The 23,377-nt window shown below is 37.5% G+C and overlaps 1 protein-coding gene across 5 annotated transcripts in view; it reads left to right on the top strand.

Annotated features, from left to right (window-relative positions):
- The first annotated feature begins 256 nt into the window (after positions 1-256).
- Dmxl1 (Dmx like 1) overlaps positions 257-23,377 on the top strand; it is a 151,741-nt gene continuing 128,620 nt past the window's right edge. For 3 of the 5 annotated variants that reach the window (XR_013046084.1, XM_076555237.1, XM_076555238.1), the window contains exons 1-5: positions 257-470; positions 9,480-9,605; positions 13,534-13,605; positions 18,395-18,473; positions 20,710-20,839. Coding sequence is in view for 4 of the 5 variants with exons in the window: in XM_076555237.1 (XP_076411352.1) it covers positions 384-470; positions 9,480-9,605; positions 13,534-13,605; positions 18,395-18,473; positions 20,710-20,839 (494 nt within the window). In the remaining variant the exon portion in view is untranslated. The remainder of the gene's footprint in view (positions 471-9,479; positions 9,606-13,533; positions 13,606-18,394; positions 18,474-20,709; positions 20,840-23,377) is intronic. The other 2 variants (XM_076555239.1, XM_076555240.1) reach the window with 1 other exon arrangement.

The raw sequence follows: 23,377 nt of genomic DNA on the forward strand, positions 1-23,377 counted from the left end.
CGGGTGTCCCGCCGAGCCGGCTCGGGCGTAGCGTGCGGACAGCGCGGCATCTCCCCTCCACCCCTTCCACCCCGGGGAGGCTCCGGCCCGGGGGCAGATCGGTGAGCGGACGCCGCCGCCGTGCTGTTTCACCTGGGCAGCCGTGACAGGTGCCGAGCGGCGCGGCGCCGCCCTCGCTCCCCGCCCCGGCCCGCCCCCCTCTCAGGCCTCGGCCGCCCCGGCTCGGGATGAGCCGCGGGCCCCGACCGAGCGTCTGCGGCTTCGGGCGCCCGGCACCGCCGCGGAAGAGCGGCCGCCGCCCCTAAGGGGGGGAAGGCGCCAGGAGGTGGCCGAGCCCGGGCATGAGCTGGCTGCGGCGTCTGCTGCGGGACTAGGACGCCGCCATGAACCTGCACCAGGTGCTGACCGGCGCGGTGAACCCCGGCGACCACTGCTTCTCGGTGGGCAGCGTCGGCGAGCAGCGCTTCACGGTGAGTGCGGGACACCGAGGCCCGGGGCAGGCTGACGCTCGGCTCGCACGGCCTCCGTCCACTGAGCGTGCTTTCGGGCTTTAAAAAAAAAGAAATGTTAGTCTGACCCCCCCCCCCTCGGGCCGAAGTAGCACCTCCAAAATGATCGTTTTTGAATCACGAGTTGGGGGGTGGAGGTGGGGACCTTTTGGTTTTTTTTCCGCTGCATGGGCCTGAATTGTCGAATTAATTTGGGTTCAGTAGTTGGGATATGTTTCTTTCTTTCTTTTTTTTTTGTTCAGTTCTAAGGTCAAGTAGACTTAAAACAGTTACTGATTATTAAACCAGCGCCAATGACACTGTCATGAGAACAGCGCCTATTTATTTTTCTTAAAGTTTACCGACGAACAACTTTGCAAAGAAAATATTCTTCATTCATTCCTATCACCCTTTGAGTTGCAGAGGCAACGGCCTTGTAATCCTTAGAAAGTTTTGAGGGTGTTCGAGGTAATTACTGACGGTTTGACCATTATATTTTCAGTGTAGCTCCTGTTTGCTAAGGGCAGGTTAAGATTTAGCCAAAGTGACTTGCTAGTAGAGCAAAGATAGTCTCTCACATTTTCTGGCCTTATCAGTATAATGACATTTCCTTTTCTATCTTAGTTTAGCTTTTCTAGTAATTTCAAGTCGTAAGTCAGAGGTGGACTTGAGATCTTTATTAGTCCGAACATATTTGTAGTGCTGATGATTTTTGCTACAACTCTTTGATTAAATGTAAAATTCAGTTTTGTACAACTAAAACAATCAGTCTAACAGATGCCCCAGGCTTAGGGATCTTAATTTTTCTGGTGTGTGTGTGTGTGTCTTTGTTAGACAAAGTAATACTCAGCATTTAACATGATTCAAGCATTTAATGCTTAAACTGTACTTTTAGAGTTTTGTCAACCAAGCTCATTGCTTTCAGATAGAGGCCGTGACTTCCAAATGGAGTGGCACATGATGCTAGTAGTTACCCAGATTCTACTTCTTGATGTTTGCCTAGCCTAAAGTTCTCGGGGGAGTGGAGAGAGGAGAGAGGGCTTAGCACTTGTTACCCTACAACAGCTGGACATTGCTATCTGTTCTTACTGAGTGGAAGGAAATACAGCCTCCTTGGAGGTCTTCCAGGTGAGAGATTATAGGATAGAGATGTATTGCATTTTCGGCCATCCCTAAGCTTTATGAGGGCTTTCTCCAAGGCAATGCAATGAACTTTTAAAGAAGGCGTTTTGAATGGACATAGGCGATGTGGGTACTTCAAAGCATGTGTAATATGATAGTCCATTTATACACCTACATGCATCTGTCTGTAAAACCTTGGCCAGTTGCTTCCATGTTGGTTTTCAGGAGCCAAGGGTTGTATAGTCTTATACTGTCATGGAACTTGTTGTCCAGTTCTCTTTTTAAAGTCAGTTTTTTCTAAAGCAAGCATAGATGACCTTCCTCAAGCTGGTTGCAGATTGCTTCCAGATAAGCATACAATTAAATAAGTTAAACATACATTTATTCACACATTAGATACCTAAACACATATAATATAAATGCATTAGTTTGGTGTAAAGATCCTGGCTCTCTCCTGTTTGGGTAATAGTTTAAAGATTACAGTCATGTTTTTTTTTCTGCAGCCAGCTGTAGTTCCATTTCAGCCAGCTTCTTCCCTTAGTTTCCTGAGTAAGTGGGTATATCTTATCGTTCTTTGTTTTGAAATTGCCCCCTTTGGGTTCATGAACAGTCTGTTGTTTCCTCCCTTGAGATTTGTTTTTAACCTCCTTTGAGTGGGATTGAAGGCTCTGAGGGTCAAATCATAGGCTTCTGGCATTCCAGTAAACATTCCGCTGAGCTCAGCCTCCCCTAGCTTTTGAGTTCTTATTGTTTTAGCAAGAGCAAAAGTTAATGCTAGATTGTATATGAAGACGCGAAGCCCCTCTCAGTTGCAGTTGTACCTGAGGTGGGGACTTGAAGTCTTGCAGTCTCCCCTCGAGGATTCCTTCGTCCTTTGTGGAACTTCATGATGTCTCTGAAGATGACAATTTTTCCCGTTACATATCTGCAGATAGTTAAAACACTTGTATTGGAGGATTACAAAGAACAAGACTGGTTCCTAAGTAAAGTCTTGACATACTTCAAATTGAATTTGAATTCGATTTTCATGTTTCCAAATGCACAATTAGTAATATAGGCTAGCATACCAAAACGTTGTTGTTGTTTTATACATTAACTGCCATCAAACTAGTTTGGATTTACCCTTAGACGGCTACCGGTGGGCACTGACCGTCTCACGCATGCTTTCAGAGTGCTTTTATTTCATTATTAAGCAGTCTTCCTTGAGTCTGTGGCTTCATTGTGAGCCCCTAGACAGTGACTGAGGTATAGTGATACTTGGTAGTTGAGTCATAACTGGTTAGGTTTCAAGCATGATTCTTTATAATTAGGCTGGTTTTCTGTTTGTTTGTGTGCTTGCTTGCTTGCTTGTTTTTGTTTTAATTTTTAAAAAATTCATTTGTTTTTGTTTCAAGGATCAAACCAATGGGCCTTGCACATGCTCACATGCTAGGGAAGCTCTCTGCATCCTCAATACTGTTTTCACCTTTTCTTTTGAGACAGAGCCTTGCCACACTGCCCAGGACTTGTGACTCTCCTGTCTGCTGACTAGCTAGGGCCACAGGTCTTTGTCATTAGGTATTTTTGAGCACGTTCTTTTCTAACCTTTAAATTTTATCTTTTTTTTGGTTTTGGTTTTTCAAGACAGGGTTTCTCAGTGTAACAGTTCTGACTGTCCTGGAACTTGCTTTGTAGAAAAGGCTGGCCTCGAACTCATAGAGATCCGCCTGCCTCTGCCTTCCAAGTGCTGGTATTAAAGGCGTGCGCCACCACTGCCTGGCTTTTTGTCATCTTTTAATGGGACACTTTTTGGTGTTTGTTACATGAAATTAAGGTTATAATTCATTGTACCTAATTCATGGTACTTTGTACTAGAATGTACTTTATAAATACTGGTTGACTTGATGAGTAGATAAAGCAGCTATATGCAGTGTAGTTAATAATTTCGGTCTTTTAAAATTGCTTTAATAATTTAGAGTTGGGTCTAAAAACAATATTTCTACCAAAATTTCCTGAAATTTTTTCATAGCCCATTTGTTACACGTTTTATTATCAGCATAAAGTGAGAGCTAGAGGAGATAATGGGTACATTGAGCCAAAAATATTTTTTCTTTGGTTATAGTAATGCTTCCCTCATTCTTTTATCCATCTTAATTTCCCTTTTTTTGGGGGGGGGGCGGATTGAGGAAATGCTCTGTTTACAAGACACAGTAATTTAAAAAAGAGACCATTAATTAGAATCTAGATGTTGTAATATTTTGTGTAGAATTCTGACATAAAATACTTTTTCCTTTTGTAATTAATCCATATTTAGTGCTGACAATGTGTTTTGGGAGAAATAGAAAGGGAGTTAATTTTTTTCTGTTTTGTTACATTTTATTTGTGTGTGTGTGTGTGTGTGTGTGTGTGTGTGTGTGTGTGTCACATGTATGGTAGTCAGAGGACAGCTTGTAGGAAATGGTTCTTCATCTGCTGCTGATTGAGCTCGGGGTTCTTTGGATTGAATTTAGGTCATCAGGGTTGGTAGCAAGTACCTTTACTCTCTGAGCCATCTTGCTGATTCAAGGAGGTTAGTTTTTAAGAGACGAAAGACTGTGCTAATATTTAGGATTTTCTTTCTCTATGAAGAGAAAAGCAAATATTTTGTAGCTTCAGGCTTTCTTTAATATTAGACAACTCTGTGCTCAGTCATCACCAAGTGGCCGCAGGTATAAATTGAAAAATGCAGCTATGGTTCTGTGGGGGTTTGGTAGGGAGACTAAGTGAGTTTCTCTTCCCCCGACTTTCTGTGATAGTAATCATCCTTTGCTTTAGTTTAGGGGCGCTTTATTGGTGGCACTAGTGCTATATTGGGAAAGTGGAAAGGTTTTATGAATGGTGTATGTGCTTGTGTAGGGACATGGGAGTCTGTGGGTGGGGAGGTTATAGAAGGGGATTATTTGCCTTTGTACCTGTCTGGAAGAAGAGAAAACTGTTGGTGGTACCTGTAATGCCATTACAAGTAATTTAGTTGGGCTTTGTTTTAAATTTTTTGGTTTATTTTATCAGTTACTGTGATTTCTAGGAATAAGTACACTTAATTAAAAAATCACTAAAATAACATTAATTGTCAATATTATGGTTTAAAAAAAGAGAATAAGCATTAATTACAACATAATCAAACTTGAGCCATTTAACCAGAACATATTCTAGAAAGAAATTTTTTTAGGGCATTTACCTGATATAGTTGATTAAAACAAAAGGTTCACAAAAACCAACTCTAAGTGTCTTAGAGAAATGAGTTTCCAGATTAGAAGACTGGCTGTTACATCGTTGGATACATTTTGAAATTTAGACTATTCCAGATTACTTGTCAGATTTGAAGTTAAGAATTCCTTTGACTGATGCCTCCTAGTGCACTGGACTCAGTTCTTCCTGTGTACTGCATCTTGTTTTCTCTGAGGTAGTAACTTCATCTTACCTGCACCTAACTGGAGGGCTTTCCTCTGAGAACCTTAATTGGCTAGGAACAAAGTACTTTAATTATAGTTATTTTTTTGAGACAGCTATACAGCTCAGGCTGACCTCTTAACATCAGCCACCTAAGCGCTGGGATTATTATATGTGTCATTCTCCTGGCTTGGTTAGAGAGCTGACAGAAGTAGTTGGTGTACCAATTATAATATACGAACATTTTGTGAGAGTGTATTTGATAATCCAGCATAGTGTTGTTGCTATTATTTGTTTATTTGTAGTGCTGGGAATTGAACCCAGGACCGTGTTAAATACCTACTCTGTCACTGAGCTACATTTGGTAATTCTCCATATTATGGTCAAAGCACCATTGAATTAGTTTTTGTGAATAATTTATTTCAGACAAGTCAATAACACTAATGTTTAAATTTTGTTGACTTTGTTTTTGTTTTTTGAGACATAATTCTGGCTATCCTGGAACTCATTATGTAGACCAGGCTGGCTTTGAACTCACAGAGATTGAAGGTGTGCACCACTGTGTTGGCTTTTGTTGTTATTTTTGAAATAAAGTCTTATTATGTAGCCCAGGCTATCATCTCATTTACTAGGTAGCCAGGGCTGACCTTGGATTTAGATTCCTCTTGGCCTCATTCGTGCTGGGATTGCTAAGGGCCTGGCTCACAGTCCATTTTAAGGCCCTTTTTTTATTGGTATACTTTCATGTTTATCACCCTGACAGGCAATATAAGTTCTAGAGTTGAATTAATTTTAAATATTTATAAAACTAGGTTACTTTTAGATGATTCATATAGATATATATATATATATCTCCCTTTGTTAGCACAGACTTAATGTAAATTGATAGACTCAAAAAATGCAAAACAAACAAAAAATTATCTTCAAATTAGAATGCATTGTTTCCACTTTCCACAAACTTTGGAAAACATTGCATCAAAAGAGTTACTGTGCTCTCTCTCTTAGAAATGACATCCCCTTATTTGGGGTCTAGGACTTGAAGCACATGTGATTGTGTGAGAGAGAAATGAATGCAGGGTGAAACCAGGGCTTCTTGTATGCGAAGACATGCTCTGCTTCTGATCATGCCTCTGATCACTCTCTCTGCTCCTGTATTTTCTAGCAGTTGACTTCTGATCACTTCTGTGCTAAAGAACGTGGAAACCAGACCTTGAACCTTGTCATTATTTAGCATGGTTATTTTTAGACATCTATATCTTATAAGTTAAATAATTTGACATGAGTTAATTTAATAATAGTCTTTGTCGTTAAAAACATCTCTTAACTTTCTTGTTTTCTTGAGTCTAACCAAATCCAACACACTTCAGCTTTTGTTTTTGTTGTTGTTCCTTTCTGTATCTCTGTTGCTGGCTCTTGAGCACTCCTAAATAATATAAATAAAACTGGAAAATGCAATCATATTTACCAACTTTAGGTGGGACCTCAAAGCTTCCTAGGCACCCGCCTACCCATCTGTTCATTTTTGTTTGATCTCATGTTCTGAAACCTCCCAGCCCAACATTGTTGCTCATATAAACATCCACCTGGAGTCTGTCAGGTCATCATTCCCTCATTGTCAATTGCAAGCCAAAAAAGTCACTGTATCAGCAGCCTTTTTTTTTTTTTTTGGTCTTTGTGCAATGAATGATATTACTCTGTATTACATGTCCCAGGTTAACTCCTTTCTCTATGCTGTGGGTTTGATGCTTGGATTTTCACTTGAAGATGCCACAAATACTCAAATTCATTGTTTAGACTCAGTTTCCCCTATAGGTGTATCTTATAACCTTTCCTTCCTACCTACCTTGTTTGGTTTGTTTTCCTACATCATTATCTTTGAGAATAGTTTCATCATCTAGCTGTTTTTCTTCTCTCTCCCTCCCTTCTTTCCTTTTTTTTTCTTCCTGAGACAGGTTTTCTCTGTGTATCCCTGGCTGTCCTAGAACTTGCTCTGTAGACCAGGCTGGCCTTGAACTCAGAGATCTCCAAGCATTGGTATTGAAGGTATGTGCTAGCACCACTTGGCCCCAAGCTGTTTTTCTAAGCCAGAGGCTTGGTAGAATCCTCAACACCACCTCCTCCAATGTTTTCTCAAGTCCTGTAGAGTCTACCTCCTAAATAATTTTCAGACCTCACTCATCTTTGTCCCTACTACCTCAATGAAATAGCCTTTTACCCTATGTCCTATGCAGTCATGCATATCTCCAGCTGAACACCGCCAGAGCAGAAAGCACATTAAGATAGGTGTGACTTCTTCAGGTATTTTAATAGACATTTTTAGTCTATTGCTTGTAGAAGCTACCCTCTTAAACTTGAACTGTTTAATTTGTCATTCCCAATGTGTACAGTAGGAATCCTAAATACTTTGTCTCTCTTACATCCAAGCACTTTTGTACATTCTTCAGGCAACTTTTCAACTCCTGCTTTTGCAGAAAAGATCTTACTATTTAGCTAACACCTCATTCCTAAAGCCTTCAAGTAGAAGTCTCTAGTCAGAGTAGCCGTTCCTCTTGTATTTATTTATTTGTTTGTTTATTTTTGAGTCAGGGTCTCTACATAGCCCTGGCTGTCTTGGCTCTTGCTCTGTAGACCAGGCTGGCCTCAAACTCAAAGAGATCTGCCTGACTCTGCCTCCCAGGTGCTGGGATAAAAGGCGTGCGTCACCACCGCCCAGTGGTGTTTTTCACTTTTAAACCATAGCCTAGTTCTTCACTCCTGGGGGCCATGATATCCTTTGTCATTACATCTAGAGATGCAGCTAGAGAGGTAAAGAGTGGTGAATACGTGAGAACAGGCGAGACAGTGAGCATGGGGTGGGATCAGTTGCTATAAAGACTAAGCACATTATAGGCAGCACCACGCCTGGGCAGGTGGTCCTCAGAGGTCTAAGAAAGCATTCAGATTAGTCTATTTTTGGATTATATAGTGTTGAATAATGTTTGATTTTAAATTTTGTGTTTGAGCTGCTAACTTGAGTTTCACCAAAAGTCTTTCAGTGAATTTTGGTTTATTCTTAGGACTGAATGTCCATCAATTTCTGAAATTTCTCTAAGCATACTTCTGCCATTTTATACTATGTATTTTATGCAAAATGGTGTTCTCAAAATTCAGGATTATAAAATGAATGTATCAGTAAACTGAAAAATATTAGACAACATGCTATATATCGTTTTTTCATCAAATATTCAGCCAAGATTTTTTTAATAAAAAAAACAAGCATATCCATTTCACTAATTTACAAATTTTCTTCTACCTTTTATACATGTTAAAGTTCTGTGTATACCAAATAATTGTTTTAAAACACTTATCATTAAATGTTTGATTTTTATATATATTTTACATATCTGTATACCTTGGGCCATGTAATAATTTCTCAGTTGGAAAAGTTTTAAGAAGCCCTGAGGTCAACAAAGACCAGACAAATAAAAGTCAGATAAGTTACTGAGATGGAAAAAGGAATAGAAGGAAGGCAGTGTAAGGACAACCAGGTGAGGGAAGGAGACAGGCAGATGGGCTTGTAGAAGGGTAATCACTTAGGGTACTGCCCTTGTAAGGTGTTGTTGGGTTTTTTTTTCTCTTTTTTTGTGGGGCCTGCCAGCCAGCTCCCAAATAAATCACACACAGAGGCTTATTCTTACTTAGGAATGCCCAGCCTTAGCATGGCTTAGTTTCTAGCCACCTTTCCTTAACCTACAATATCCTGTCTTCCTTTTGCCTCTGGGCTTTTCCCATTCTCCTACTTCTGTAAATCTTACTCCTACCCTGTGGCTTGCTGTGTAACTGGGTGGCTGGCCCCTGGAGTCCTTCTCCTTCTCTGGCTCCTAGCTCTCCTCCCACATTTCTCCCTCTGTTTATTCTCTCTGCCTGCCAGCCCCACCTATCCTTTCTCCTGCCTTGCTATTGGCCATTCAGCTCTTTATTAGATCATCAGGTGTTTTACAGAGGTACAGTAACATAGCTTCACAGGGTTAAAAAAAAAATGCAACATAAACAAAAGTAACACACCTTAAAATAATATTCTACTACAGTAAGGAGTTGCGATATTTATTGCAAGTGTAGTGGGAAACTTTAAAAGTTAAGCAGGGATTATAACTTGATGCAGTAAACATCTTTAGAAGTCATTTTTGTTTGTTTGAAAACAGAGACAAGGATATAAGCAATTGGATTGTTAACAGTAGAGCAGGAGACAGATGATGAATTTACAAACAGGGATGATAACATTCAGTGAAGATGGAAGAAATGCATGTGATTGGTTTTAGATGGGGCTGATTTGCAGTGGATTTACATATAGGAAGGAAAGAAAATAATTCTAATAAAGGCTGTCTCAGAGGCAGTTAAAATTTATGTGTTTTAAACAATATTTAATGCCAGTTTTCTACATATTTTCTTGAAATGTCTATCATTTTTATTTTACTTTTTTAGGCCTATGCATCTGGATGTGACATTGTAATACTGGGAAGTAATTTTGAAAGATTACAGATCATCCCAGGCGCTAAACATGGAAATATTCAAGTGGGATGTGTAGACTGTTCATTGCAACAAGGCAAGGTTTGTAACATTGTCGTAACATGAAGATTTGTTTTGAGTATGGTTTTTGTCAGAATAATCTCTGAAATATATATTTCTTATTCAACTAAGACCTCCTTTCCAAGGACAAAGCTCTCTACAAATACATTTCTTTGGCTCTCTAAGATGCCTTTTGGAGAATGTTAGAAATTCAGATGATGATTTTTTTTTTTTTTTTTTTTGGTTTTTCGAGACAGGGTTTCTCTGCGTAGCTTTGCGCCTTTCCTGGAGCTAACTTGGTAGCCCAGGCTGGCCTCGAACTCACAGAGATCCGCCTGGCTCTGCCTCCCAAGTGCTGGGATTAAAGGCGTGCGCCACCACTGCCCGGCCCAGATGATGATTTTTTGTTGTTTTAAAATATTTGTCTTTGTTTTATATGTATGCCTCAGTATATTTATGCTAACTGTGTGTGTGTAGGTGTCAGTTGATGCCAGAAGAGCGTTTTGGATTACCTGGACCTAGACTTAACAGTTGATTATGAGTTGCCTCATACGGGTTCTGGGAGCAATACTTAGGTCCTCTGCAAGAGTAGCAAGTACTCTCAATCAGTGAGTCATCTCTTCAGCCCATTCCTGATTTTTGAGACAAGGTCACATTATAACCCAGCTTGTCCTGGGAACTTACTATGCAACCCACCCGGGCTGGCCCTGAACTCACAGCAGTCTCACTGTTTCTTGAATGTTGAAATTACAGGCATGAGGTATCACACCCAGTTCGAAATTCTGTTTTTGTATAATTTTAAGATGTAGCAAATCTTCTCTACTAATTGAGATAAAAGCATAGTACTGTTTACCTATAAACTTGTCTTAATGCATAGTTTTTCTGCATTAGAAAACAAAAATAAGGCGGAGGTAGAGGCAGGTGAATCTGAGTTCAAGGCCAGCCTGGTCTACAGAGTGAGTTCCAGGACAGCCAGAGAGATACACAGAGAAACACTGCCTCAAAAAACAAAGAAATCAATATAAAAGAAAAACCTTCTGAGAGGTTTACTTCCTTAAAAAGGAAAGGAATAGCATTATTTTCAAAAGATAGATCATTGGTAGACATTCTTTGTACGCAGATAATTATTCTGGTAACTTCTGAAAAACATCGAAAGAATATATACTCTAAAATCTGGAATGTTTTGTTAATTTTTAGGTCTAAGAAAAAACTTTTAGGACTTCTATTTGTATATGAAAAGTAAAAATAGTAAATTGAAAGTAAAATAATTACAGCAAGTACAAAAGAAACAACATATAGTTCTTGTTGATCATTTTAACTATAGTTGTGTGGAGTGTCCTAGGAGTCATACCAGGCAACATACAGACCTTGAAATAGCGAGTAAGTATAGATTAGGCCTATCTTATTTATTTATTTATCTGTGTATTTATTTATTTATTTTTGAGGCAGGATCTGGCTAGTTTGGAACTTGCTATGTAGACCATGCAGGCTTTGAGCTCACAGATCTGCCTGCCTCTGCCTCCTTAGTGCTGGGATTAAAAGCTTGCACCACCATGTTAGATGTCTAATGATACTTTTGATAAAAGGTGTTTCTATTTCAGTCTTTACCTGTTTGTTGTACTGCCATTGTTTGTTGTCACTTTATAGGCCTTTTCAATATAGTTACAGATGTCTCTCTTACATCTGTCTCTCTTTAGACCTTAACAGTGCTGCAAATATGTTGCTCTTTACTGTGGAATTCTACAATTCAGTGAGATGGGGTTTTTTTTGTTGTTGTTTTATTTTGTATTTTTTTCCTTTCATACTTTTAGTGTTTGTTCTCCTAGCTCTGTAGTTCTGTAATCTCTTGTTACTATTAAAAACTTATTTAATATCACTCAGATTCATAAAGCTAATTAATGTTGGGGATGTGATAGTTTCCAGCAAGAGTTTTTGTTTTGTTTTGTTTTAATGAAGATTCATTAAGCTATGTGATTGTCTAGGTTAGGATGAAGTCATTTTGTTTTATTATCAAACTTGTACAAGGTAAGTTTCCTTATTAACAGGTAGCAAAGCCTTTCTTAAAGTGTCAAGAAGCCAGGCAGGATGGCACATACTTATAGTGCCAGCTACTCTGGAGGCTGAAGTAGGAGGATTTCTTGAGTCCAGGAGTTCTGAGCTGTAATATGCTGAGCCTATCTTGTACCTGTACTAAGTTTGACATCATATAGTGGCCTCCTGGAAGTAGAGGAGTACAAGGTTGCCTAAGGAAAGGTGAACAGGTCCTTAAAGTGTCAGAGGAAAAATTTTAGGGTCTGGTGCTAAGGTACTTCTGGTTGCCTTTAAGAAAGAAGACACTCCTTGACATCAGCACCAGTGTTTATCATCAGCATGTTTTCTTTGTATAACTACCAGATTATTCTGAGAAACTACCTATATACGTCTTGTTTATCAGCTTCAAACATTCTTAACTTCTCATTACCTTGCAAAAGTTCAAGTTGTTCACATTGGCATGAATCATTGTATAATATGACTCAAACCTATCTTTTAGTCTTGTATTCATCATTCTGTTATAAAGAACACTTCTAGCTAGTTTGGTCATGAGTCATCTGTAAATATGTGTTACTTCTTTTAATCTTTATAACTGTGTTCATAATATGCCCTCATTTAAAATTGAATGAATACTTAACTTGCATTTTTAAAACCAACTCATGCTTAGAGCCCAGGATTTTCTAGCTCAGCATAGTGCTGCTGATTAGTATATTCTATGAACTCAGTTCATTTAAAATATTTGTTTTAAAATTTTGTATATGTAATATCCTTAACTCTTAGTTCCCCTCCATTAGACCATATTGTTCTTTTATATATTCTGTTTTCTATGTAGCCCCAGCTGGCTTGGAACTCTATGTATAGACCAGATGGGTCTTGAACTCACAGAGATCAGCCCGCCTCTGCCTCTAAGTGCCACCATGCCCAGCTGTCTACCTTATTTATGTATTTTTTATGATTTTTTTTATGTTTGGTTTAATTTCTGTCTTGTTTTTGAGATAGGGTCTCAACTATGTATCCAAGGTTGATCTGTAAGCTGTGATCCTTCTGCCTTAGGCTTTCCAAATTCTGGAATTATACATTTCTGTCACTGTGTCTAGCTGATTTCTGATATTTTTTTTTTTTTTTTTTTTTTTTTGGTTTTTTCGAGACAGGGTTTCTCTGTGTAGCTTTGCGCCTTTCCTGGAGCTCACTTGGTAGCCCAGGCTGGCCTAGAACTCACAGAGATCCGCCTGCCTCTGCCTCCCGAGTGCTGGGATTAAAGGCGTGCGCCACCAATGCCTGGCTGATTTCTAATATTTTGATGAGGTCTATTCAAGCTATTTTAGTTGCTTATTTAAAGAGTACATTTAAGAAAGAATTAATCATGTAGCTCAGTTACAGGGTACATGCACAGAGCCCTGGGTTCAAATCATGTATCCCTGCCAAAAATGAGGACATTTTTAAAACGTAAATGTTAAAAATTGTACTTAGGGAATTGATAAAGAATAGATCTTAAATTTCATTTTTATGAAGTTAAATTATTTGTTGGTAGAATTGTGAACTCCAAAGATAGATAACCTTAAAACTCATTTTTACTATTACGTCATATTTTGTATTTGGCAAAGGTTATATTTATATACTTTGTGCTGTGAGGAGAATAATTTACATTATAGTGCATATTATTGTTTATTCCATACTAAGTGCTATATGAATATTCTTTTCATTTCTCAACATAGGATTGTTAGAAAATAAATATAGAGAAATCTCAGAAAATATATACAGAAAGTAGCAGTGCTGGAATTCTGATCCCATATGATGGTCTTCCAGACTGACATTCTTAAGTACTGATGTTTGAGATCATGTATTTGCATATTTAAAATGTAACTATAATAATTCTTTCATTTGCTCTTTTGATATATAAGTATGTTAATCTATTTATAATTGTCTTTCTTTTTAAAAGATTGCAGCATCCTATGGAAATGTTATCTCTGTTTTTGAACCAGTCAGCCTTCCGAAAAAAGGGAAAAATTTGGTCAGTAATTTATTATTTTTCTTTTAGGAATTGAAATATGTCTAGTATAAAGTCAAAGTGACCATTCAGTAATCTAGTATAAGTTATGGGCTATAATTAAAGATAAATGTTAAGTCCATTGTTCATATTAAAATATAATTAAATTTTTTTATTGGAATTGAATTATAGTAAATTGTGTCAACCAAATGTCTTAAAGTGCTTTGTTTTCCTTCTGACACTTTTATTTTGTAGTAGGCAAAGAATTGATAACTTAAAGTTTGGAAGTTACTTTATTCTATTACCAGACACTGTTGTTTAGCCATAAGTGGCACTTTATTCTTGGTTTGTAGAGCACACTTAAGCAGTTTCTGCCTTTTCATGTTTATAGTTCTTATAGATACATGATTTGCTTTCAGAATTAAGACATTTCTAGGACCTAATTTTTTGCTTTTATTATATCATGTAATATAGTTGCTCTCAGATCAGTAAATGTTGTTCTTTATAATGAAAATATATAAGAAATTAGAAAATTTGTTAACTAATAGTTAATAAATATAACAGATGAGTCACATTGTTTTGCATGTCTTTGTAGTCACCATAAATATTAAACCAGTGATTCCTAAACCACATGAAAGCATCAGCCTAATGAAGTGAAAGAATATGGTTAGAAGTTGTAGGATTGGTTTCTGTTTCTGTTGCTTTTACCTATGTGGTTTTAGTAGAGGCTGCTTATGTGGTTGTAGTAGAGGCTGCTTATGACCCTCTTTACTCAAGTTGTTAATAGGGTGATATATTAAAGATCAGAAATGTAGAGAATTAAATAGTGTTTTAATGGTAGGAATACCCTTATATAGCTTCTGATTTGGGGGCCATTTTTATTTGAATCAGTAATATCTTACAAATTACTCCCCCACCCCTACACACACACACACACACACACACACACACACACACACACTTTTCTCTTCTTTTTGAAACAGAATCTTGCCCAGTAGCCCAAGACAAGCCTGGAACTCACCATTAGTTCAGATAAACCTTGCACTCTCAATTGTCCTGTCTCAGCCTCCCAAGTGCCACTGTGCTGGACCCTCACCAGCATTCCGTTTCATAAAGAGTTTCCAAAATTCTCTGTGCTTTCTGTTAGTGTCTGTGGATTATTTAGTTAATCCAGTATTAGAGGGCCTTACCTCTCCATTAAGTGATTGGCAGTACTAAACTATTCTTTTAAAGTTTTTATTACATTTATTTAACTGGGGAGAGGTCACCTGTGGAGGCCAGAGGACAATTTGCAGGCATTCTCTCCTTCCACCCTGTGGGTGCAGGAGATCTATTGTATGTTGTCAGGCTTGGTGACAGTAGCCTTTACCCTTAGCCATCTTGCCAAACCTTAAAAATGTATTTTAAAGGTAGTTCCCTTCCAAAGAATTGTAGTAGTACTTTCTCCTTGGGATCGCCAACACCAAATAACGACATAGAGACTTATTGATTATGAAAGCTTGGCCTTTAGCTTAGGCTTATCTCCAACTAGCTCCTATATAACTCCATATTTTTAAATCTGTGTTCTGCCACGTGGCTCGATTACCTCTACTCTGTAACATATGTCCCATCTTGGTCTACATCTCACTGGCATCTCTATTTTTCTTCCCAGAGTCCTCTCTGCTCAGAAGTCTTACCTATTCTTGCCTGCCTAGCTATTGGCCATTCAGCTCTTTATTATACCAATCTCTCTCTCTCTCTCTCTCTCTCTCTCTCTCTCTCTCTCTCTCTCTCTCTCTCTCTCACACACACACACACACACACACACACACACACAAATCCTTAGAGACACATCTTTACAGTGTACACAAATGTTCTGCAACATTTCCCCCTTTTTATATAAATAAAAAAGAAAGTAAAACTATATACATTAAGAACAATTATCAGGTAAGAATTACATTCACAATGTCCAGTCCATTTGCATTTGGCAAATTCAGAGAAAAGACTCCATTATCTATCTTATCTTGGTGAGCCCAAAGTTTTTTACCTTATTTACTTTCTATCCTAACTTGTATTACCAACCCCAAACTATGTTTTTAGACCTCAAAACATTTTCTTAGAAAAACAATTAAAGCTTTTATGTCTCTCAACCTTAGGTACTTTATATCTCTTTTATAATTTTCTTTTCTAGATTTGTTAACAAGGAAAACTGTAAACTAGAACTATCTATTGTTCAACCCCATCATAGACCCAAGAGGGCTATAATATTACCTGATAAACAGGAAGTGCAGAGCAAGCAACTTCTAAAAACTATAAAATTGACAGAAACAGCTGGCTGCCTGGACAGTCACCCAAAGGTTCTTCTGCAGTGTTGGGGTTTTCATCTTCAGCATACAGACCTAGAATATCTGACAGACTTTGTTGTGAAGCGGGAATTTTGAAGAACTGTCCTACCTTGTCTTGGCAAAGTTTAGCAGTTACCTTCTTTTATGTCCTGCTTGTCCAATTTGGACAACATACTGTCAGTAGTCAAGGCAAGGGCAGTTTCTTGCTCAGTGGCTAACTTTGCCACAATGAAAGCAAACTCCATATGGAGGTTCTTCAATGCCTATCATCCTCTTTTGAGGTAATTGGTGCTGCCAGGAGCAGACGTGTCTCATGACATGACTGTTATGAAAAGCCTTATTAAAACATCTTAAATGCCATATTCTGTAGGTCTCTGAAGTGTTTGGAGACCATCTGTCTATCTAAATTATGTGTTTGATCTTGAAAACATACCTAACATGGCTACAAATTTGATTGTTATAGATGACTAACTTATGACCTGCATTTCTTAATTATCTTAAACAATTTGTAATAATGGCCCATTACATTTTAAAGTAAACTGCATAAGCAAGAATAGAAACATATATACAGTATGTTAAAACAAAAATAACTTTAAGTTTGTTTCAGTGTGGCCTTTAAGAACTAGAATTTTACATTATATTTTAAAGTAAATTGCATAAGCAAGAATAGAAACATGTATACAGTATGTTAAAACAAAAATAACCTTAAATTTGTTTCAGTATACAAAAATACCATAAACAAGAGTGGAAACATATATAGAGTAAAACAAAAATAACCTTAATTTTTGTCAGTATATAAAAACTCATACCAGTGTAAAATATTTAGACCAGTAGTCGCTTTTTTAATTTAAAAGTAGATTCAATAATCTACCCTTTTATCCTACCATTCCTATATCTGCCCCTTTTTTTCAGAATGAGATCCCTGAATCTAATCTCCTTTGTTTAGTTTCCTCACTTACTATGACCAATGACAGCTTGCAATGAATCCTCTCTAAACGATGATCCATGGATCAACCAAAAACACCCACCCTACTACCTCTTGGGAATGTGGGTGTAATGTTCTTATAATTACTTTCTGTTGTGTGTGGGGTGACAGCATCTTTAGGGGATCCTGAGAAAATTGAGATATTGGTCAAGTCCTGGGAGAGCTAGTTCTTCTCTAGTCTCCATGATAGGAAAGTACAGAGCCTATCAGAAGGCCTGGCTAGAGTAGGTTGTGAGGCTGGACAATCTCAACTAGCAGCTTTGAAGTTGTTGTAGATACAGAATTTTGATAAAACTGTAAAGAGACATTCTGAGAGGCTGGATCACTTAGGCTACTTGTCTTTATTGGTGTCTGGTCCTTTTTTTTTTTTTTGTCTTTGTTTTGTTTTGAAAAACACACAAAGTTTTAAAGGTAACATATTTACATGTACTAACACAAGTATGGAATGTGCAGTGTGCACAAGTCAGCTAAAGATGATCTATTGAGGGCTCTGATGTTCACTGTGATTAAGAGCTATTCTGGCAGTGCCCTTATTTCCTAAAAGGGTATACTGTACTCCATCTGTGGTGTCAAAATCACCTGAGGTATTCGTTTAAAGTCCATATTCCTGTGCTTCAAAGTTTACTTTTTGAACCTGAGTTTTGGGGCATGGATTTGGAAACTTGAACTTTTAATAAATAGCATAGGCTATTTTTTGTTGTATGGAAGTTTGAGGACCATTGCAGTAAGACAGTATTTATGGGTTAATTTAATAGGCCATAGTTTGAACTTAAAATGAACCAACAATAGGAAATGTTGGGTTGTATACTAGTGGTAAGGATACCCCAGTTTTAATTTGTATATATAATGCCATGTGTATTTTTTTGTACTGATTTGTAGGTTTAAATAAAAGATATTTGAAAGAGTGGGAAAGTATTATATTAAGGAAGTAATGTATCTCAGATAGGGATGAAACATTAAGAGAAGAATATTTAAATTATTGGACCTATGGACACACATTTAAAATTACACTTTGGACTTTATTATAATAAAATACAAATATTGAAAGAAATGTTTGATGTGAGGTTAGGTAAGATAAATGTTTATTGGTTTTTTTATACTAAGGATAGACTTTCAGATCCTAGCATTGGGTTGTCTTTCAAGAGTCTTCTTATCTAATTCAGTGATTCTCAGTCTTCCTAATGCTGTGGCCTTTTAATACAGTTCCTCATGTTGTGGTGACCATCCCCAACCATAAAATTATTTTGTTGCTACTTTATAACTGTAATTTTGCAACTGTTATTAATCACAATGTAAATATGCAGGATATCTGATATGTGACCCCCAACCAGGTCTCAACCCACAGGTTTGGAATCACTGATGTAATTCCTATTTCTCTTGACAGAATTGTTTTCTTCTCCTAAAAAAAGGGCTGCATAAATTTGAGCACAACAAATGTGAACATGTTCATTTGATATAAAAGATGCTAATCACAATTAGCTAACTGACTTTTTTCTCATTTTAGGAACTTTATAGTCAGTGGCAAAAAAGTGGCCAATTTTTTCTGGACTCAATAGCACATAATATAACTTGGGATCCCACAGGTAAGGAATATAACAAGATTATCAGGATCAAATGTCACTGAACTAATTTGTCTTTATTACTCTTTCATCTGTCAAATGTAGCTTGAGTTTTTCTCTCAGGGTCCTGCCAAGTCTCAGCAGTCCCATAGCCCACTTATAAAATAAACATACAGACGCTTATATTATTTAAACTGTTTGGCCTAATGGCTCAGGCTTCTAGCTATCTAGTTCTTACATCTTAAATTAACCCATTTCTGTAAATCTATACCTTGCCACATGCTTTGAGGCTTACCAGTACCTTATATGTTGGTACTCATGGCGGCGGCTGGCAGCGTCTCCTGACTCAGCCTTTCTGTTCCCAGAATTCTCTTCTCTGCTTGTCCTGCCTATACTTCCTGCCTGGCTATTGGCCAGTCAGCATTTTATTTATTAACCAATCAGAGCAACACATTTAACATACAGAACATCCCACAGCAGTCAAACTGTGGTAAATATAAAAGTAAATAAAGCAAATTGTGCCCTTTTATAATTTGTACTGAAATGAAGGCAAATACAAGCAATATTAAATGATAGGACATGATAAATATTATACAGAATAACTGTTACTTTTGGAAAAAGAAATAATTCTCTCTGGAAAAGAAGATTTTCTTGACAAGGCTTCTTTTGATCTGACTTTTTGAAAGATTTTAACAATTAGATAAAATAGGAAAAAGATGTTACTTCTAAGTAATATGTGTATTTGCATTAAAAAGTACATAACTTGGGGCTGGAGAGATGGCTAACAGTGAAGAGCACTGGTTCTTTCAGAGGAACCTAGTTCTATTCCCAGCAACCACATGGTGGCTCATAACTCTAAGTCCAGTCCTAAAGGATGTGGTACACAGACATACATGCAGACAAAAACACACATACAAAATAAAAATAAATATTTCATAGATTAAAGCAACAATCATTTTCCTGCTTTTGTTCTATGGGTTGGAATTGCTACAGAGTTTTGTGGGAATGCCTTGTCTCTTATCTGTGTATTACCTGAAGTACCTTTCTGGTAAAGGGTCAAAGAAAGACTTTGTTCACATGTATGGACCTTTAGCTAGTTCTCTAGTGGGATACCGTTGTTCTCTATGTGGCCTGTCTCTCATGCGGCCTCTACAGCAGGGTAGTATAAATTTTACATGGTGGTTAAATTTTGAGATTGCAAGTTTAAGTGGCAAATACTCTTAAAGCCTGGCCTTCCTTATCCAGAGGATTTTCGTGTTTCATTCTCTGTTCAGAACAAAATGGGAGTCTAGGTATTCAAGTAATAAGAGAAACCAATTCCATTCTTGTTGGAGATGTGGGAAAGTCATATTGCATGAGGGCCTAGCTACAGACTTTGTACAAGTTACAGTTAATCCTTATAATACTAGAAAGCTCTGAATTTATGGATAAGAAAACTGAAGTTCAAAGATTGCCTAACTAGATCCAATTTGCTTGGCCAATTAAATGATGTAGATACATGGATTTATAAATTTCTGACCTAAAGTTCTGCTTTTGCTGGATTAACTTTTCTTTGTTTCCTTTCTTTTTCCTTGTCCCCCCCTCCTTCACTCCCTCCTCCTTTCCTTCCTTTCTCATTGCATTTTATTAGCATTTCTTACAGAATCCTGAGTGAGAGATTATTTCCAAGAGTATGGGCTCCCTACCAATGGCTGTAACACAAAATGTTTTTTCTCTCTCAGGACTGATAACCTGTAGATAATCAGAGAGGGATGGGCACTCACTGGTCCCTCCCCCCACTTACCATTATCTGTTAATAATCCCCAAGGGAAGGACAGGGATTCATAGGATCGTTTCCTTCCATAGCAAGATGCTAACAGGTCTAGTTTTTTTTTTTTTAATTTATTCTTTTGTTTTAGTATATATATCTATATCTCTATATATCTATATCTATCTATATATATATATCTTCATTAAAACTACAGTACTTATTTATTATGTGTATATATGTATGGGTATGCCCATGCTATGGTTCATATTTGGGGGTCAGAGGACAATTTGCAGGAGTTGGTTCTATCTTCCATCATGAGGGTTCATTAGGCTCAGAAGTAAATGCTATCCTCTTGAGCCATCTAGCCAACCTGAAATTATTCTTTTGCAGTTTCTGTTTAGAAACTGTGTTATATTCTATAGTCTTACAAGATTCTTGAGTATGTATCTTAACTCAGTGTTAACTGTCTACATAATAAATGGTAAATAGTATATTTGTATATTTCTTTAGGTAATCGTCTTTTAACTGGTTCCAACTGTCTTCAGCTCTGGTGTAATACTAACTCAAGGAAGCAAACTGAAGATGAAAATCCTAGAACAAGTCTTAATTTTGGAGATTGGGTGTGCATTTGGCATTGCAAGTAAGCAACTGACTAGAGAGTAAACCTGTCCTGCATTTTTTATTTTATAAGTTGGTTCTATATATGATTTTTAGTTTGTTCAGTGTGAACAGACATTTGAGTCTAGGGTTAGACTAAATTAAACGTAGGTTGGCAGTGAGATGGCTCATCCCATAGATGCTTGCTACAAAGCCCGACAAACTAAGTTCAGAACCTATGTGGTGGAAGGAGAGGACTGATTCCTCCAAGTTGTCTTATAACTTCCACACACTTATTAGTCATTTATGTTATGTTGCTGTTGGACAAATAAAAATGGTGTTTAAAAGTAAGTAAATGCATTTTCTAAATATGACACCAAAGCTAGAAATTGAAAGAGAAGGAAAAATTAGTAGGTTTGACTATACAAATAAAATATTTCCCTAAGGAAATAAAAATTTTAGGAGAAATAAGTGCAGTTTTGGGGTTAATGCTTTCTTTTAAAAATAAGATTGGTTAGAAAAGAATGGATCAGCCGGGCGGTGGTGGCACACGCCTTTAATCCTAGCACTTGGGAGGCAGAGCCAGGAGGATCTCTGTGAGTTCGAGGCCAGCCTGGACCCAGGAAGTGAGTCCCAGGAAAGGCGCAAAGCTACACAGAGAAACCCTGTCTTGAAGAAAAAAAAAAAAGAAAAAAAGAAAAGAATGGATCAAATGTTAGTTTATAACAGTGGGTTATGAAGATGTGAAGAGAGAATTTTCAAAGTTTCAGTATGTATAACTAGCAAACATTTTAAGAGTTGATTGACTTATTTCTAAATAAAAAAGGTACAATGTCCAGAAAGAAGAGGATGAATAATATCTATTAATAGTGAGTGTTCAAAGTAAAAGGTGTATTATGAACTATTGATAAGAACAGTAAATTAATATTTTCTTTCTAGAAATTTATAAGTATGACTCAGTAGGCTTATTTTTTTTCATATATTTTGGTTAGCATTTTCAGATTTCCATCATTTAACAGATATTTTTTGGTTGCCTAATATGTTCCAAAAATCTGTAAAATTGCTTAAATGTTACATTGAACAGTTAGGGGAAGATCAGTGTTACACAGGTAAACTGGAATAACAGGATGGAATTCTTACTCCATTTTATATGAAGTAGTAATAGAATGTTATCAGGCACCAAAGGACAGCAGGGCAGATCTATATACTAAATTTGTAGAAGAGGTGTCATAGGAGTAAACCTGTTACTATGTGGAGGGAGAATAGAATTTTGCATAAATAATGTTTTAGAGAGCTAGGCTTTACTTTTGTTACCCTTCTGTCTCATTTTTGTAGATCAAGATATGAACTTTCAGCTGTCCTACCATCATGTCTTTGTTTTGCCATTTGCTTTAACTTACTAAAGGGGGAGGGACTTATCTCTTCCTATAAGTATTTTGAAAGGTTTCCATGAAATAAACAGAGAACATAAAATGTGCTTTGTGTATTTGTGAGAAGGGAGGAAAGACTGTTTAAGTTCAGAGAATGCAACAGTAACTTAGAATAGGCACAACAATTGATTTGAGACTGTTTCTTATTAAGCAAGTAGAAAAGATCAAAGACTATATGTTGTGATTTAGGATCAGCTTAAGATGACTAGCATACATCTCAAAGTTCAGTTTTGATCACATTCCTTACTGGTGATGTGCTTGAAACACTGATGACATGTTTGAGTTAAGAACTTTGAAGACAAAAAGTAAGCAAGGTAAGTGAAAGAGAACCGGAGGTCACATTGGAGGACCAAACTGAAAGAAATAGATGTCATCAAAGTTCTGTATGTATGAGTGTTTAACTGGTGGCTAGGGTGACATGAGCAAGACACAGAATGATAGAGGAGAACTGTTTATACATCATTGTGAGGACATTTGGGGAGGAGGGAAATCTCTTGCTATGTTGCTCAGGCTGGTCTTACACACTAAAGTGATCCTCCTGCCTCAGTCTTCTCAGTAGCTGGGACTATTGGCATTACTACTGGCTTATTTACTTTCCTGTTGCTGTGACAAAACACCACGGCCAAGGCAACTTGTAAAATAAAGTGTTTAGTTGGGCTTGCTTATAGTGTAAGAAGGTTAGAGTCCATGACGGTGGAACACAGGAATGGTGGCAGGAACAGCTGAGAGCTTGTAATTGGAAGTTTTCCTGTGTACCACCCGGTCCCTCAGCTGCTTGGTCCCAAGTAAACGCACAGAGGCTTATACTAATTACAAACTGTATGGCCTATGGCTCAGGCTTCTTGCTAGCTAGCTCTTTCATCTTAAATTAACCCAATTCTATTAATCTATATATTGCCATATGGCGGTAGCATTACTGGTTTGCTGGCATCTTGTTCCTCCTTGGGCAGCAGGCTGGTGTCCCTCTTGACTCCACCCTTCTTTCTCTGTCTTCAGTTTGAATGTACTGCCTAACCTTACTCTGCCTCACCATTGGCAAAACAGCTATATTTATCAGCCAATGAGAGCAACACATATTTACAGTGTACAGAAAGACATCCCACAGCACTTCCCCTTTTCTGTCTAATCAAAAATGAAGGTTTTAACTTTAA

Source organism: Peromyscus maniculatus, chromosome 19 (assembly GCF_049852395.1).
Source record: "Peromyscus maniculatus bairdii isolate BWxNUB_F1_BW_parent chromosome 19, HU_Pman_BW_mat_3.1, whole genome shotgun sequence".
NCBI lineage: Eukaryota > Metazoa > Chordata > Mammalia > Rodentia > Cricetidae > Peromyscus > Peromyscus maniculatus.